General features: G+C 60.7%; 2 protein-coding genes and 1 long non-coding RNA gene across 3 annotated transcripts in view; 2 read left to right on the top strand and 1 right to left on the bottom strand.

The window, feature by feature from the left end:
* Positions 1 to 232: 232 nt before the first annotated feature.
* On the bottom strand, positions 233 to 12,951 carry NCAPH2 (non-SMC condensin II complex subunit H2). The gene is given in 21 exon segments (XM_041405586.1): positions 233 to 520; positions 523 to 673; positions 1,636 to 1,737; positions 1,874 to 1,917; positions 2,019 to 2,084; positions 2,236 to 2,302; positions 2,394 to 2,464; positions 2,783 to 2,836; positions 3,053 to 3,160; positions 3,699 to 3,765; positions 3,886 to 3,957; positions 4,062 to 4,147; positions 4,640 to 4,720; positions 4,790 to 4,932; positions 5,319 to 5,398; positions 5,890 to 5,961; positions 6,052 to 6,127; positions 6,551 to 6,606; positions 7,118 to 7,219; positions 10,012 to 10,258; positions 12,895 to 12,951. Coding segments are annotated over 20 exon segments (1,830 nt in total). The 5' UTR covers positions 10,120 to 10,258; positions 12,895 to 12,951; the 3' UTR covers positions 233 to 296.
* LOC121336445 lies at positions 2,345 to 7,130 on the top strand. Its single transcript, XR_005952753.1, has 4 exons — positions 2,345 to 2,462; positions 3,042 to 3,166; positions 4,537 to 4,739; positions 6,741 to 7,130. It is a non-coding gene; the product is annotated as an uncharacterized LOC121336445 (long non-coding RNA).
* Positions 12,952 to 14,890: 1,939 nt separating the features above from the next.
* LMF2 (lipase maturation factor 2) overlaps positions 14,891 to 16,185 on the top strand; it is an 11,494-nt gene continuing 10,199 nt past the window's right edge. The window contains exons 1-2 of the mRNA XM_041405587.1: positions 14,891 to 15,236; positions 16,042 to 16,070. Coding sequence (XP_041261521.1) covers positions 14,907 to 15,236; positions 16,042 to 16,070 — 359 coding nt within the window. The 5' untranslated portion in view covers positions 14,891 to 14,906. The remainder of the gene's footprint in view (positions 15,237 to 16,041; positions 16,071 to 16,185) is intronic.

The raw sequence follows: 16,185 nt of genomic DNA, 5'->3' as shown, positions 1-16,185 counted from the left end.
GACAAGGTAGGTGGGCAGAGGGACCCCCCCAGAGCCTCTCCCTGCCCCTGCAGCCCCCCAGGCCCCTCCCCATGGCTGGGGGTCCCTGTGCAGGTGACTGAAGTGACCGCCCCACCCCTGCAGCCCCCCAGGCCCCTCTCCATGGCTGGGGGTCCCTGTGCAGCTGACTGAAGTGACACCCCCACCCCTGCAGCCCCCCAGGCCCCTCCCCACAATCCCTGTGCAGCCGAATCCCATGACCCCCCCACCCCCATTACACCCCTAGGTCAGAGGCCTCTCCTTAGCAAAGGGGGGGTTTATTGGGGGCCGGGGTCTCTCTGGGAGGGCAGCTGGAGCTGCTGGAACCTCTCGTGCGCCGGGCGGGCCGAGATCAGCCGCAGCCGCGCCGTGTCCAGCGCCGCCTCCAGCCCCGGCTCCTGCGCCAGCTCCACCTCCTCGTCGTTGGCCTGGGGAGGGGACAGCGGGTGGCAGGGGGGCCTGGCACACCCAGCGACCCCCCCCCAGGGAGCCCCCAAAGCCTTACCAGCTGCAGCGAGGCCAGCAGGTAGCGGCACACCTCGAACGGCGGCTGCCCGGCCACCAGGCTGGCCAGGGAGTGCCACTGGCCCAGCTCCGCGCAGCGCTCGGTCAGCTGCTGCCCGTAGGCGCGGACATCGAACGCGACACGGCTCTCCTGGGGGACAGGGAGGGGACAGCCAGGGTCAGGGAGGGTCACTGGTCAGTGCCAGCCCGTGGGCTTGGACATGGAATGGGACACGGCTGTCCTGGGGGACAGTGAGAGTCAGGGAGTGTCACTGGTCAGTGCCAGCCCGTGGGCTCGGACATGGAATGGGACACGGCTCTCCTGGGGGACAGGGAGGGGACAGCCAGGGTCAGGGAGGGTCACTGGTCAGTGCCAGCGTGTGGGCTCGGACATGGAATGGGACACAGCTGTCCTGGGGGACAGCAAGGGTCAGGGAGTGTCATCGGTCAGTGCCAGCCCGTGGGCGCGGACATGGAATGGGACACAGCTCTCCTGGGGGACAGTGAGGGGACAGCCAGGGTCACTGGCCAGTGCCAGCCCGTGGGCGCGTACATGGAATGGGACACGGCCCTCCTGGGGGACAGCGAGGGGACAGCCAGGGTCAGGGAGTGTCACTGGTCAGTGCCAGCCTGTGGGCTCAGACATGGAATGGGACACGGCTCTCCTGGGGGACAGTGAGGGTCAGGGAGTGTCACCGGTCAGTGCCAGCCCGTGGGCTCGGACATGGAATGGGACACAGCTCTCCTGGGGAACAGTGAGGGTCACTGGTCAGTGTCAGCCCCTACCCATGGACATGGAATGGGACACAGCTCTCCTGGGGGACAGTGAGGGGACAGCCAGGGTCAGGGAGTGTCACCTGTCAGTGCCAGCCACTACCCATGGACATGGAACGGGCACAGAACTGCAGGTAAGAGGGGACAGGGAGGGGCAGGGGTGGAGAGTGTTCAGGGGAGGCTCAAGTGTGGGCAGGGGACTCTGGGGTGGGTATGGGGTGCTCTGGGGTGGTATCCCTGCCCAGCCCAGGCAGTGCCCCCCAGCCCAGGCAGTGCCCCCCAGCTCAGGCAGTGCCCCCCAGCCCAGGCAGTGCCCCCCAGCCCAGCCCGGTTCCGTGCCTGCTCCTGCAGCAGCGGCTCTATGCGCTCCTCCCACTGCCGGATGCGCTGCGACAGCTCCGTCTCCTGCGCGAACTTCTGGGAGCTGGCCATGAACAGCTCCTGGGGACGGGGACAGCAATGGGGACACGCCCAAGCCCCCTGGGGACACCCCCAAGCCCCCTGGGGACGCCCCCAAGCCTCCTGGGGACCCCTTGACTGTCTGGAGTGACCCCCAGGTCCCCGCAGCAGCACCTACCACGTTCCTGCGCACCAGCTCCTCGTAGCCAGGTTCAGGGGGGTCTGTGGGAAAAGGGGTCACCCAGCCGCCCCCATGGGAGGGACAGGGGACAGAGTGGGGACGGATGGGCTGGGGATTGGGGAGGGAAGGATCAGCAGCTCACCCAGGATTTCCTCCTCCAGCTCCTCTGGCGCCTCAGGCTCCATGTCCTCATGCTCCACAAAATCGTCTGCCAGGATGGGGACACCACTCAGTGTCCCCTGAGACCCCCTCAGTGCCCCCTGAGACCCCCCCACAACCTTCTGGGACTCTCCCAGACCCCCAGGAGGGAAAGAAAGGCTCCCCAGGCAGGGGGGATTTGGGGTTTTGGGTTCCAGCACCTTCCCCTTCCTCGCTGTCGGCCCCGCGCTCCTGCTCCAGCTCTGGCTCCGACTCCCTCAGCAGCACCTGGGGGAGGAACTGCCCTGAGCACCCCCAGAGCACGGCAAGGGGGTGCTGGAGCCCCCCGGCCCCCCGGTTTAGCCCCCACCCCACTCACCCCCCGGCTCTGGAGCTTCCTGCGCGCCACCAGCCGCTCCTTGAAATGCCGCCAGTACAGCACCTCCAGGTCTGCAGGGATTGGGAACAGGGATTTGGGATGGCCCCTCTGCACCCCCCCAAAGCAGAACCCCCCCAAGGCAGCCCAGGCCCTTCTCCTTTGCAGGAGCCTGGTGTCCATTGCCCCAGTTTTGGGGTGTCCTTCCCCTCCATGCCCTCCCCACTGCAGGATCCAGTCCCTGGTGTCCATTCCTCACTGCAGGATCCAGTCCCTGGTGTCCATTCCCCCCAGTTTTGGGGTGTCCTTCCCCTCCATGCCCTCCCCACTGCAGGATCCAGTCCCTGGTGTCCCCCAGGACAGGGAATGTGTCCCTGCCCGTGTCCCCTCACCTGCAAAGGTGGGGCCCCTCCTCCTGCTTTTCCGGCCCTCCGTGACGTTGTTGTCTGGGGGAGCAGATCAGGAATAATCATTGGGTGGAAATTCCAGGGATTTATCAAAGTTGGAAAAGCCCTCTGAGCCCATCGAGTCCTCCCCAGCACTGCCAAGGCCACCCCTGCCCATGTCCCCAAGTGCCACATGCACAGGGCTGTTAAAGGTTTTTAACTTCTGCTAAAGGCTTTTAAATCCTTTTGGATCCCATTCCCACAGGAATCACTCACAGGCTGCAGAGAACCATCTGGTGAAATCCTGGAGCTTCCTCGGGCCCCTCCTCTTCCTCTTGCCTCCAGTCACCTCATCCAGGCCGTGTGGCACCTGGAAGGGCCTCCCTGCAGGTGACACGGGTGACACTGGCCGTGTGGCCACCACGAGGGGCTGGGAAGGGGAAGGGGCTCCTCTGGATGTTGTGGGGCTGGAATGACCCAGCATGGGCACAGGGACACTTGAGGATGTCCAGTGTGGCTGGGAGTGATCCATTGTGGGGCTGGGAAGGACCTGCCATGGGGATGGGGACATGGAGATGTGGGGCTGGGAAGGACCTGCCATGGGGATGGGGACATGGGGATGTGGGGCTGGCAAGGACCTGCCATGGGGATGGGGACATGGGGACATGTGGCTGGGAATGACCCCCCTGTGGGACTGGGAATGACCCTCCATGAGCTGGGAATGTCCCCCTGTGGGGCCAGGAATATCCCTCTGTGGGACTGGGGACACTGAGGGACACGTGGCCAGGAGTGACCCTCCCATGGGGCTGGGAATGACCTGCTGTGGGGCTGGGGACACTGAGGGACACGTGGCCAGGAGTGACCCACCACGGGCCACGCTGTCCCTGCTCCCCTGGAGCTGCCCATTTTCCCCCAAAAATACCTTTCCTGAAGGGCTTCTCCTCAGAGTCTCCGAAGGGGTCGAGGCTCTGCCACGGGCTGGGCTCCTCCTGGCACAGGGGTGAGGATGGGCAGGGGCTCTGGGACACCCCATAAAGTCCCATCCTGCCCGGATTTGGGATTTCCCTGGCTCAGATTTGGGATCTCCCTGGCTCCAGGCCCCCCCTTACCTTGCTGAGGGCTTTGGGGTCCGGGCTGGGGGGTCTCTCCCGCAGGACGTACCCCCGGGTCTGGGGCGTGCTCTGGGGACACCGAGAGGGACAGTGAGGAACTGGGGGGCAGGGAAGGGCTGGGGGGATCCAGGGAAGGGGCACAGGCAGCCCCCCAAGCCCCTGCCCACACAGACCCTCTGAGCCACGATGTGTTCTTTAGGGACCGGGGTCACTTCCATGTCATCCTCCAGGGCTGCAGGAACATCGTCATCCTCAGGTCCTGCAGCACATGGAGGGGTGGGAATGGGCAGAGGCTGGAGAAGCTTCCAGGACCCCCCATTCCCACCCTGTCTGCCAAGGAATCTCCCCAGGAGCTTCTCCTGCCAGGGCCAAGGGGCAGCAGAGGGCAGGAGCAGGGAATGGTGCAGTTAGTTGGGTAGGAAAATCCCTCAGAGCCCAAATCCAACCATTCCCAGCACTGCCAGGGCCACCACTGCCTGTGTCCCCAAGTGCCACATCCACAGGGACGTTAAACCCCTCCAGGGACAGGGACCCCACCCAGCCCCTGTGCCAGGGCTGCACAGCCCTTTCCAGGAGGAATTTCCCCAAAATCCACCCTGAGCTCAGGCTGAGGCCGTTCCCTCTCCTCCTGTCCCTGTTCCCTGGCAGCACAGCCCAGTCCTGAGGGACGAATTCACCCCTCAGCCTCCTCTCCAGCGTCCTGGATGGGCACGGGGAGCCCAGGACACCCCTGGCAGGTGCCACCCCTCACCTGCCTCCTCGCAGAAGCTCAGCGCCCGCGCCAGGGCCGTGCCAGAGCTCGGACGCTCCGCGGGGCTGGATCGTGGAGCCACTGCCGGGGACAGTGACAGGTGAGTCCGGGCAGTGACAGTGACACAGGCACCCCGGAGCCACCACGTACCTGTGGCGGTCCCCAGGCGCTGCTCCTGCTGCGGGTGGGTGGGGGAGAGCCCGGCCAGCTCCAGCAGGAAGGCGCCGCAGGCGTGCGGGGTGGAGGTGTTCATCCGGAAATCCCTGCGGCTGGCCAGCACCTCGCCGCGCCGGCTGCGCGACACCGGCAGGCCACTGTCCCCAGCGTCCCCCGGGCCCGCCCAGCGCCACCCCGGCCCGCCCAGCAGCGCGGGACTGGCCCTGCACATCCCAGGAGCTTCCTGCCCCTCCACAGATCCCAGCAGGATCGCGTGTTTGTGCTGAGGGACCCCGGCTGGAGCAGGGAGGGGACACGGGACAATCCCTCCCAAGGGAGGGGACACGGGACAATCCCAGCAGGAGAGGGGACACGGGACAATCCCACCCAGGGACTGGAGCAGGGGAGGGGACGCGGGACAATTCCACCTGAGGGAGAGGACACGGGACAATCCCAGCAGGGGAGGGGACACGGGACAATCCCACCCAGGGGAGGGGACACGGGACAATCCCAGGAGTGGCACCTCAGGAGGGGGTTTTCCTTCTTCTCCCCCTCTTCCGGGGGCACCAGGGACATCGGGGTCAGGGGAACGATGTTCACGGCCTGGGAAGGGACAGGCAAGTGGCACAGAGCCTGGGAAAGGTGTCATTGTCCCCAGGGCCACCACCCCGGCTGGATGGCCCCGGGATTGACCCGGGAAAATGGTGCCATGCAGGGGAGAAAAGGAGGAAAAGGAGGGAGAAAGAGGGATAAAAGGAAGAAAATGAGGCAAAAGGAGAGAGAAAAGGAGTGGGAAAGGCAGGGATAAAAAGAACAGTAAAAAGAGGGGGGAAAAGGAGGAATAAAAACAAGGAGAAAAGAAACATGAAAGGGAGGGATAGAAAGGGGGATAAGGGGAAGAAAAGGAGAGAGAAAAAGAGGAGAAAAAGGGGGGATAAAAGAGAGAGAGAAAAAGAAAAGGAGGGGGAAAGACAGGGATAAAAAGAGGAAGGAAAAAAAGGAGGGAGAAAAGGAGGAAGGAGAGATAAACCAAGAAACAAAAGGAGGAAAAAGAGAAACAAAAGGAGGCATAAAATGCAACTGGTTCCTCTTACAGCAGGCTGCTGGTCCCTCCTCATGTCCACGCTGGCCTGGCTGGTCTCTGGGATGTCATCCAGGGACAGGAACTGCAGGAAAGCCCCCTCAGTGTCACCCCAGCTGGCAGGGACACCGAGGGACCCCCTGGAGCAGGGCAGGGAGCACAGAGCCCTCCTCACCTCCTCCTCCTTGTCCGTGAAGGTGGCGTCGGCATCGCGGCCGTTGGGGCCCAGGGAAGTGGGGAGCTTCTCCTTCCTAGGGAAAAACGGGCTCAGGATCCATGGAATGGTGGCAAAGGGTCCCTCCAGCCCTGCTGTGGCCCCTCCAGGTGGGAAAATCCCAAAAAACAACGGGGTTTCCCTTCTTGTTTGTGTCAGTGTGAAAGTCCAAAGGAGCTGGCAGCACATTCCGAAGGGATTTTCCTTTTGGAAAAGGCTCTGCCAGGCTCCTCTGGACTCCTGAATCCCCATGAACCAGCAGGAAAACCATCCCTGGTTTTGTGTGTTATCCCTGTCATGGCATTCCTAGGCCTGGGATGCACCTCCCAGGGCAGGGATGGGAGTGGGGATGGCCCAGGATCAGGGCAGCACCAGCACAGACCCAGAGCAGGGGTTCTGCAGGACTAATTCCCTTCTGGGAAGGGAAAATTCCCCTCTGGGAAGGGGAAATCCCACTCACTTTTTCTTGGAGATGCAGTCCAGTGTCTGGCAGACCAGCATGTACAGGTATTCCACCTGGAAAACAGCAGCTGGGGCTGGGAAAGGGGGGAGCAGCTCCTGGGAAAGCCCCTCCACCCAAGGGACTGCCCCCTCCCACTATGGAGGTGAATTCCACGGGGGTTTGGTGCTCTTTTCCCTTTTTTCTGCAGGCCAGACTGGGGGAAATCCCTGGAGCTGGAGCAGCCTGGGACAGTGGATGGGCTGGCACCCATCCACGGTGGCACTGGATGGGCTTTGAGGTCCCCTCCCACCCAAAACATTCCGGGACTCCGTGGTCAAAAAGCTCCAACATCCCAGGATTTTGTGACAAAACAGGATCTCATTTTGGAGAAATGGAGAACAGCAGAATTTTCCTGCCGTTCCCTGGGGCTGCCAACACCTCCAAAAGGACCCAATTTCGGAACGACCAGCCGAAATCCTTTCGTCCCCACCAACAACCCCAGGGGGGATTCCGGGGCGACCCCAGGGGCTGCTCAGGGGTCCTGGGGTGGGATGGGGAGGGGGCAGGGGCCAGCTGTGTGCTCACCTTCCTGCTGTAGATGCAGGCAGAGCCCTGGATCAGCAGCGCTGCCTCCATGAAGTTCATGGTGGTCCTGCCGTTGTCGAAGGAAATGCAGATCTGGTCCAGCTGCAGGGGCAGGGGGTTCAATTCACCTTCTACATATCTGAGGGGTTCTTGAAAAGGCTTTATTCTGCTATCAGTCTCCATGCAGGGTGGGACATAAGAGATGTGAAACCCAGCTAACTTATTTTCCATTAAAAGCTAACTCATTTTTTGGTTACACCTTATAAATATTTTTCACTCCGCTGTTAATTCTAACGTTCATCACTTCTATTTTCACTCCACGTGGTCTTGCTACCATGCATCTTTCCCTGTTTTAATTCTCTAAAGTTAAATTTTTAATTGAATTAAAGTTTTAATTCTTTAAAATTCTTTTGCAAGGCCGTATTTTGAAACTTGTTTCTAGTTCAATCTCTGTCTCAGCAATGCCATTTCTGTTTCATGGCTTTAAGTGAGCACAACTTATTTCAGTGTTTGCACTTGTTTCTAGTTCAATCTCTCAACAATACCATTTATATTTTATGGCTTTAAGTGAGCACAACTTATTTCAGTGTTTGCACTTGTTTCTAGTTCAATCTCTCTCTCAGCAATGCCATTTCTATTTCATGGCTTTAAGTTCAGTCTCCATGCAGGGTGGGACATAAGAGATGTGAAACCCAGCTAACTTATTTTCCATTAAAAGCTAACTCATTTTTTGGTTACACCTTATAAATATTTTTCACTCCGCTGTTAATTCTAACGTTCATCACTTCTATTTTCACTCCACGTGGTCTTGCTACCATGCATCTTTCCCTGTTTTAATTCTCTAAAGTTAAATTTTTAATTGAATTAAAGTTTTAATTCTTTAAAATTCTTTTGCAAGGCCGTATTTTGAAACTTGTTTCTAGTTCAATCTCTGTCTCAGCAATGCCATTTCTGTTTCATGGCTTTAAGTGAGCACAACTTATTTCAGTGTTTGCACTTGTTTCTAGTTCAATCTCTCTCTCAGCAATGCCATTTCTATTTCATGGCTTTAAGTGAGCACAACTTATTTCAGTGTTTGCACACAATTGTGTAAAACTGTGAGGTTTTGGGAATTCTCCATGAATAATCTGCTCCTCACGGGCAGGGAGGAGAGGCTGGGCCTGGCAGGGTTTGGGGTGCACAGGGACAGGGATGAGGGGGTGGCACAGAGCCTGGGAAAGGTGTCATTGTCCCCAGGGCCACCACCCCGGCTGGATGGCCCCGGGATTGAGCCGGGAAAATGGGGCTGTGGGGGGAGAAAGGAGGGATAAAAACAGGGGGAAAAGGAGGGGGAAAGAGAGGGATAACAGGAGGAAAAATGAGAGAGGAAAGGGAGAAAAGGAGGAAAAAGAGAGAGGAAAGGAGGAATAAAAAGAGGAAGAAAAGGAGGGAGAAAGAGAGCAATAAAAGGAGGAAAAAGGAGAAAAGGAGGGGGAAAGAGAGGGATAAAAGGAGGAAAAATGAGAGAGGAAAGGAAGAAAAGGAGGAAAAACAGAGAGGAAAGGAGGAATAAAAAGAGGAAGAAAAGGAGGGAGAAAGAGAGGAATAAAAGGAGGGAAAAGGAGAAAAGGAGGGGAAGGAGAGGAACAAAAGGAGGGAAAAGGAGAGAAGAAAGGGAGGGAGGAAAGGAAGAAAAGGAGGAAAGAGAAAGAGAAAAGGAAGGAGAAAGAGAGCAATAAAAGGAGGAAAAAGAAGAAAGAAAAGGAGGGATGAAAAGGAGAAGAAAAGAGGGATAAAGGGAGAGAGAAAAGGAGGGAGGAAAAGGAGGGGAAAGAGAAGGATAAAAGGAGAGAGAAAAGGAGGGATGAAAAGGAGAAGAAAGGAGGGATAAAAGGAGAGAGAAAAGGAGGAATGAAAAGGAGGGGAAAGAGAAGGATAAAAGGAGAGACAAAAGGAGGGATGAAAAGGAGGGGAAAGAGAAGGACAAAAGGACAGACAAAAGGAGGGATGAAAAGGAGGGGAAAGAGAAGGATAAAAGGAGAGAGAAAAGGAGGGATGAAAAGGAGAAGAAAGGAGGGATAAAAGGAGAGAGAAAAGGAGGGAGGAAAAGGAGGGGAAAGAGAAGGATAAAAGGAGAGAGAAAAGGAGGGATGAAAAGGAGAAGAAAGGAGGGATAAAAGGAGAGAGAAAAGGAGGAATGAAAAGGAGGGGAAAGAGAAGGATAAAAGGAGAGACAAAAGGAGGGAGGAAAAGGAGGGGAAAGAGAAGGATAAAAGGAAGAAAAGAAAGAAAAAGGAGAGAGAAGACAAGGAATAAAAAGAGGCAGAAAAGGAGGAGAAAGAGAAGGATAAAAGGAGAGAGAAAAGGAGGGATGAAAAGGAGAAGAAAAGAGGGATAAAAGGAGAGAGAAAAGGAGGGATGAAAAGGAGAAGAAAAGAGGGATAAAAGGAGAGAGAAAAGGAGGGAGGAAAAGGAGGGGAAAGAGAAGGATAAAGGGAGGGATGAAAAGGAGAGGAAAGAGAGGGATAAAAGGAGAGAGAAAAGGAGGGATAAAAGGAGAGAGAAAAGGAGGGATGAAAAGGAGAAGAAAGGAGGGATAAAAGGAGAGAGAAAAGGAGGGAGGAAAAGGAGGGGAAAGAGAGGGATAAAAGGAGAGAGAAAAGGAGGGATAAAAGGAGAGAGAAAAGGAGGGATAAAAGGAGAAGAAAGGAGGGATAAAAGGAGAAGAAAGGAGGGATAAAAGGAGAGAGAAAAGGAGGGACAAAAGGAGAGAGAAAAGGAGGGATAAAAGGAGAAGAAAGGAGGGATAAAAGGAGAGAGAAAAGGAGGGACAAAAGGAGAGAGAAAAGGAGGGATAAAAGGAGAGAGAACAGGAGGGGCAGGGGACACGAGGGGCCCTGGGGTGACCCTGTTACCTCCTCCAGGTACTCGCCCAGCTGGGCAGCCACGTCCACCTCCCAGTTCTTGGTGAGGTCACGGATGGGCTGCAGCAGGTGCAGGAAGCGGGAATCCACCTCTTCCATGGTGGGATCCTGCTGCAGACAGCCCGCAGGGGGCCTGGAAGCCCCCAGCTCTGCAGGAGGGGGTCCTCGGGGAATGAGAGACCTGGGCTGCAGGGCAGGGGACGGCCCCAGGGGAAGCTCTGCAGGAGTCACAGCTCAGCTGGGCGGGAACGGGGACACGGCTCAGGCAACGGGGAATTGTTGGGGCTGCAAAATCCACACCCCAATGCCGACACACAGATCCCAACGCCACTGCCGAGCCTGGTCCTGATCCTGACTGTGATCCCAGCCCCAGCCCTGACCCTGCTGTGATCCCAGCCCCAGCCCTGACCCTGCTGTGATCCCAGCCCCAGCCCTGACCCTGCTGTGATCCCAGCCCCAGCCCTGACCCTGCTGTGATCCCAGCCCCAGCCCTGACCCTGCTGTGATCCCAGCCCCAGCCCTGACCCTGCTGTGATCCCAGCCCCAGCCCTGACCCTGCTGTGATCCCAGCCCCAGCCCTGACCCTGCTGTGATCCCAGCCCCAGCCCTGACCCTGCTGTGATCCCAGCCCCAGCCCTGACCCTGCTGTGATCCCAGCCCCAGCCCTGACCCTGCTGTGATCCCAGCCCCAGCCCTGACCCTGCTGTGATCCCAGCCCCAGCCCTGACCCTGCTGTGATCCCAGCCCCAGCCCTGACCCTGCTGTGATCCCAGCCCCAGCCCTGACCCTGCTGTGATCCCAGCCCCAGCCCTGACCCTGCTGTGATCCCAGCCCCAGCCCTGACCCTGCTGTGATCCCAGCCCCAGCCCTGACCCTGCTGTGATCCCAGCCCCAGCCCTGACCCTGCTGTGATCCCAGCCCCAGCCCTGACCCTGCTGTGATCCCAGCCCCAGCCCTGACCCTGCTGTGATCCCAGCCCCAGCCCTGACCCTGCTGTGATCCCAGCCCCAGCCCTGACCCTGCTGTGATCCCAGCCCCAGCCCTGACCCTGCTGTGATCCCAGCCCCAGCCCTGACCCTGCTGTGATCCCAGCCCCAGCCCTGACCCTGCTGTGATCCCAGCCCCAGCCCTGACCCTGCTGTGATCCCAGCCCCAGCCCTGACCCTGCTGTGATCCCAGCCCCAGCCCTGACCCTGCTGTGATCCCAGCCCCAGCCCTGACCCTGCTGTGATCCCAGCCCCAGCCCTGACCCTGCTGTGATCCCAGCCCCAGCCCTGACCCTGCTGTGATCCCAGCCCCAGCCCTGACCCTGCTGTGATCCCAGCCCCAGCCCTGACCCTGCTGTGATCCCAGCCCCAGCCCTGACCCTGCTGTGATCCCAGCCCCAGCCCTGACCCTGCTGTGATCCCAGCCCCAGCCCTGACCCTGCTGTGATCCCAGCCCCAGCCCTGACCCTGCTGTGATCCCAGCCCCAGCCCTGACCCTGCTGTGATCCCAGCCCCAGCCCTGACCCTGCTGTGATCCCAGCCCCAGCCCTGACCCTGCTGTGATCCCAGCCCCAGCCCTGACCCTGCTGTGATCCCAGCCCCAGCCCTGACCCTGCTGTGATCCCAGCCCCAGCCCTGACCCTGCTGTGATCCCAGCCCCAGCCCTGACCCTGCTGTGATCCCAGCCCCAGCCCTGACCCTGCTGTGATCCCAGCCCCAGCCCTGACCCTGCTGTGATCCCAGCCCCAATCCTGACCCCAGTCCTGACCGTGACTGTGACCCCAGCCCCAATCCTGACCCCAGCCCCAATCCTGACCCTGACTGTGACCCCAGCCTGAATCCTGACCCCAGTCCTAATCCTGACCCCAGCCCCAATCCTGATCCTGACCCTGACTGTGATCCCAGCCCCAGCCCTGACCCTGGTTCTCACTCCGACTGTGATCCCAGTCCCGACCTGATCCTGACCACAAACCTGACCCCAGCCTGGAACCCAATCCCAACCCTGATCCCGCTCCCCCAGTCACCCCAATCCCATCCCTAATCACCCCAATCCCATCCCCAGTCACCCCAATCCCATCCCCAATCACCCCAATCCCATCCCCTATCCCAACCCTGATCCCTCTCCCCCAATCCCCCCAATCCCATCCCCAATCCCAACCCTGATCCTGCTCCCCCAATCCCATCCCCTATCCCAACCCCTCGCCTGACCCCGACCCCAATTCCCATCCCTAACTCTGCCCCGGTCCCAACCTCAATCCCGATCCCACCCCCAGCTTCAATTCCGATCTTGATCCCGACCCCGACCCCAATTCCCATCCCATCGCTGCCCCAGCCGTGCTCTCAGCCTGGACCGTGATCCCGATCCCGGTGCCCATCCAGATCTCGATCCCAATCCCGATCCCGACCCCATCTAAACCTCAATCTCCACCGTGATCCTGACCCGATCCCGATCCCCATCCCGATCCCGGTCCCCATCCAATCCTCAATCCCCATCCCGATCCCGGTCCCCATCTAAACCTCAATCTCCACCGTGATCCTGACCCGATCCCCATCCCCATCCCGATCCCCATCCCCATCCCGATCCCGGTCCCCATCCCGACCTCAATCTCCACCGTGATCCCGACCCGATCCCGGTGCCCATCCAAACCTCGATCCCAGTCGTGATTCCAGTCGTGATCCCGGTTCCCTTCCAAACCTCGATCCCGACCCTGATGCCGGTCCCGGTCCCCATCCCGACCTCAGTCTCCACCGTGATCCCGACCAGATCCCGGTGCCCATCCGAACCTCTGTCCCGGTCCCGATCCCGGTGCCCATCCGAACCTCTGTCCCGGTCCCGGTGCCCATCCAAACCTCTGTCCCGATCCCGGTCCCGGTCCCCGCCCCTCACCAGCCCCTCCTCATCCCCCGATCGCCGCCGCCATTTTCGTCCTTCCCGCGCTCCGCGACGCGCCCCGCGCGCCGGTGGCGTCACGGCGCCGCTGACGTCAGCGCCGCGCGCCGCCGGGCCCGCCATGGCCGCCATGGGGGAGCTGGCGCGGCCGCGGGCGCTGTTCCTGGCCGGGCTGGCCGCGGTCTACATCGCCGCCTTCGGCTCCCTCTACGTAGGAACCGGGACAGGAATGGGAGTGGGACCGGGAGAACCGGGATAGAGCCGGGAATGGGGCCGAGAGAACCGGGACAGAGCCGGGGGAACCGGGATATGGCCCCGAATGGAGCCGCGGGAACCGGGACAGGGCCGGGAGTGGGGCTGGGGAACCGGGACAGGGCCGGGGAACCGGGATAGGGCCGGGATGGGGCCAGGAGAGCCGGGACAGGGCCGGGAGCGGGCTCGGGGCTCGGTCCGTCCCCTCCCGCAGCCGGGCTGGTCCCTCCGCACCCCGCTGGCATTCCCCTCCTCCCGCCGCCTCCACCTCCCGTTTCCGTCCCTCGTTTCGCCTTCCCGGGAGCACCGGCGATCCCGGCGCGGCCCCGGTGCCCTGAGCCGCCTCCCGTCCCTTCCCGTGCCTCCGGCAGCTCCCGGCTCGCAGCTGGGCTCTGCCGGGATCCAGCCCGGGACGGCCCGGGTCACTCCGGGCCTCGCGTTTGTCCCGGCTGGGGCTGCCGGCTTTTTCCTGGGAATGCCGGATTTTATTTTTTTTTTCCCGGGAATGGCGGGTTTTTGGGTTTTTTCTAGGCAATGCCGGGTTTGGTTTGTTTTTTTTCCCCCCGGGAATGCCGGGGTTTGTTTTCCCCAGGAATGGCACGTTTTTTTTTCTGGGAATGTCGAAGTTTTTTTTCCTGGGAATGGAGGGTTTCTGCCGGGTTTTTTCCTGGGGATGTCAGGGTTTTCCGGGCAATGCTGAGGTTTTTCCACGGGAATGGCGGGGTTATTCCCCGGGAATGGCAGGGTTATTTCTCGGGAATGGCGGGGTTATTCCCCGGGAATGGCAGGGTTATTTCTCGGGAATGGCGGGGTAATTGCTCGGGAATGGCAGGGTTATTTCTCGTGGGAATGGAGGGTTTCTGCCGGGTTTTTTCCTGGGGATGTCAGGGTTTTCCGGGCAATGCTGAGGTTTTTCCACGGGAATGGCGGGGTTATTCCCCGGGAATGGCGGGGTTATTTCTCGGGAATGGCAGGGTTATTTCCCAGGAATGGCAGGATTATTTCTCGGGAATGGTGGGGGTTTTCTGCCGGGTGTTATTCCCCGGGAATGGCGGGGTTATTTTCCTGGGAATGGCGGGGTTATTTCCCGGGAATGGCGGGGTTATTTCTCGGGAATGGCAGGGTTATTTCCTGGGAATGCCGGGGGTATTTTCCTGGGAATGTCGGGTTATTTCCTGGGAATGGCAGGGTTATTTCCCGGGAACGCCGGGTTTTCCCCGGAATGCCGGGTGTTCCCCGGAGTGCCGGGTTCCCCGGAATGCCGGGTGTTCCCCGGGAATGCCGGGTTGCCGGGAATGCCAGGTGTTCCCCCGGAGTGCCGGGTGTTCCCTGGAGTGCCGGGTGTTCCCCGGGAATGCCGGGTGTTCCCCGGAGTGCCGGGTTCCCCGGAATGCCGGGTGTTCCCCGGGAATGCCGGGTGCTCTCCGGAGTGCCGGGCTCCCGGGAGTGCCGGTGCTTCCGGGAATGCCAGGCTCCCCGGAGTGCCGGGTGTTCCCGGGAATGCCGGGCTCCCGGGAGTGCCGGTGCTCCCGGGAATGCCAGGCTCCCCGGAGTGCCGGGTGTTCCCGGGAATGCCGGGTGTTCCCCGGGAATGCCAGGCTCCCCGGGAATGCCGGGCTCCCAGGAATGCCGGGTGTTCCCCGGAGTGCCGGGTTCCCCGGAATGCCGGGTGTTCCCGGGAATGCCTGGTTCCCGGGAATGCCGGGTGCTCCCCGGGAATGCCGGGTGCTCCCCGGAATGCCGGGTGTTCCCCGGGAATGCCAGGCTCCCGGGAATGCCGGGCTCCCGGGAATGCCGTGCTCCCGCGGCCGATCCCAGCGCCGCTCTCCGCAGGGCTGTACGGCCGCGAGGGGCTGCTCCCGGCGCGGCGGGTGCTGCGGCTCTCCGGGAAGGGGCTCTGGGAGCAGCTCCGCGATGTCCCCACGCTGCTGTGGCTGGGGCCGCGCCTGGGGCTGGACACGGAGCAGGGCATGGAGCTGCTGTGCCTGCTGGGAATGCTGGCGGCGCTGGGCGCGCTGCTCTGCGACTCCCTGCGCGACTGCCTGCTGTTCGCCCTGCTCAGGGTGCTCTACCTGTCGCTCTACCAGGTGCGGGGACAGCGGGGACAGCGGGGACAGCGGGCTGCTGGCTCGTCCCGACAGCGCCTGGCGTGCTGCGGGAGGCACAGGGATGGAATCAGGGAATGATGGGGCGGGAAGGGACCTTAAATCCCATCCCGTCCCAGCCCCCCGTGCACAAAGGTTTTGCTTTTTTCCTCCACAGAGATTGCTCTGGTGACCAGCAAACCTGAGAAAGTGGCTCCTTCACGCCAGGATATATTCCAAGGTAGGAGAGATCAGTGGCTGTCCAGAACTGCAGGAGAGCTGCAGAGGGACTGGGGACAAGGGATGGACAGGACACAGGGAATGGCTCCCAGTGCCAGAGGGCAGCCATGGATGGCATCTTGGCCATGAGGAATTCCTGGCTGGGCTGGAATTGCCAGAGCAGCTGGGGCTGCCCCTGCATCCCTGGCAGTGCCCAAGGCCAGGCTGGACACTGGGGCTGGAGCAGCCTGGCACAGTGGCAGTGTCCCTGCCATGGCAGGGTGGCACTGCAGGGGATTTGGGGTCCCTTCCCACCCAAACTATTCCAAGATTCCCTGAATCCTCCCTGGTGTTGGGGCTGGAGCTCCAATGGGTCAGAGCCGGGTGTGGGAGGAGGAGGAGGAGGTTTCACTTCCCTCTGAAATCGGGGAATTAAGGAAGGATGAATGATCTGTGTGAGCCCATCCCTCCCAGGGGGGCTCTCACCTCCCACTGCTCCCAAGCCAGGGGGGTCTCTCCCCGTGGGGAAGGGTCTGGGGGTGTCAGACCCCCCAGCTGATCCCCCCCCCACCCCGCTCCCTCTCCGCAGGTGGGCCAGGTGTTCCTGTACTTCCAGTGGTGAGTCAGGCCCCCCTCTGCGGGGCTTTTGGGGGGCTCAGGGCTGGGGAACCATCCTGGGCCCCCAGGGTGGGGGTTCAGTGGGGTGGGGGGCACAGGGGGTCCTGGGGAGTGG

Source organism: Onychostruthus taczanowskii, unplaced genomic scaffold, assembly GCF_017590055.1.
Source record: "Onychostruthus taczanowskii isolate IOZ18803 unplaced genomic scaffold, ASM1759005v1 scaffold235, whole genome shotgun sequence".
Classification (NCBI taxonomy): domain Eukaryota; kingdom Metazoa; phylum Chordata; class Aves; order Passeriformes; family Passeridae; genus Onychostruthus; species Onychostruthus taczanowskii.
This window is presented reverse-complemented; position numbering and strand designations above follow the sequence as displayed.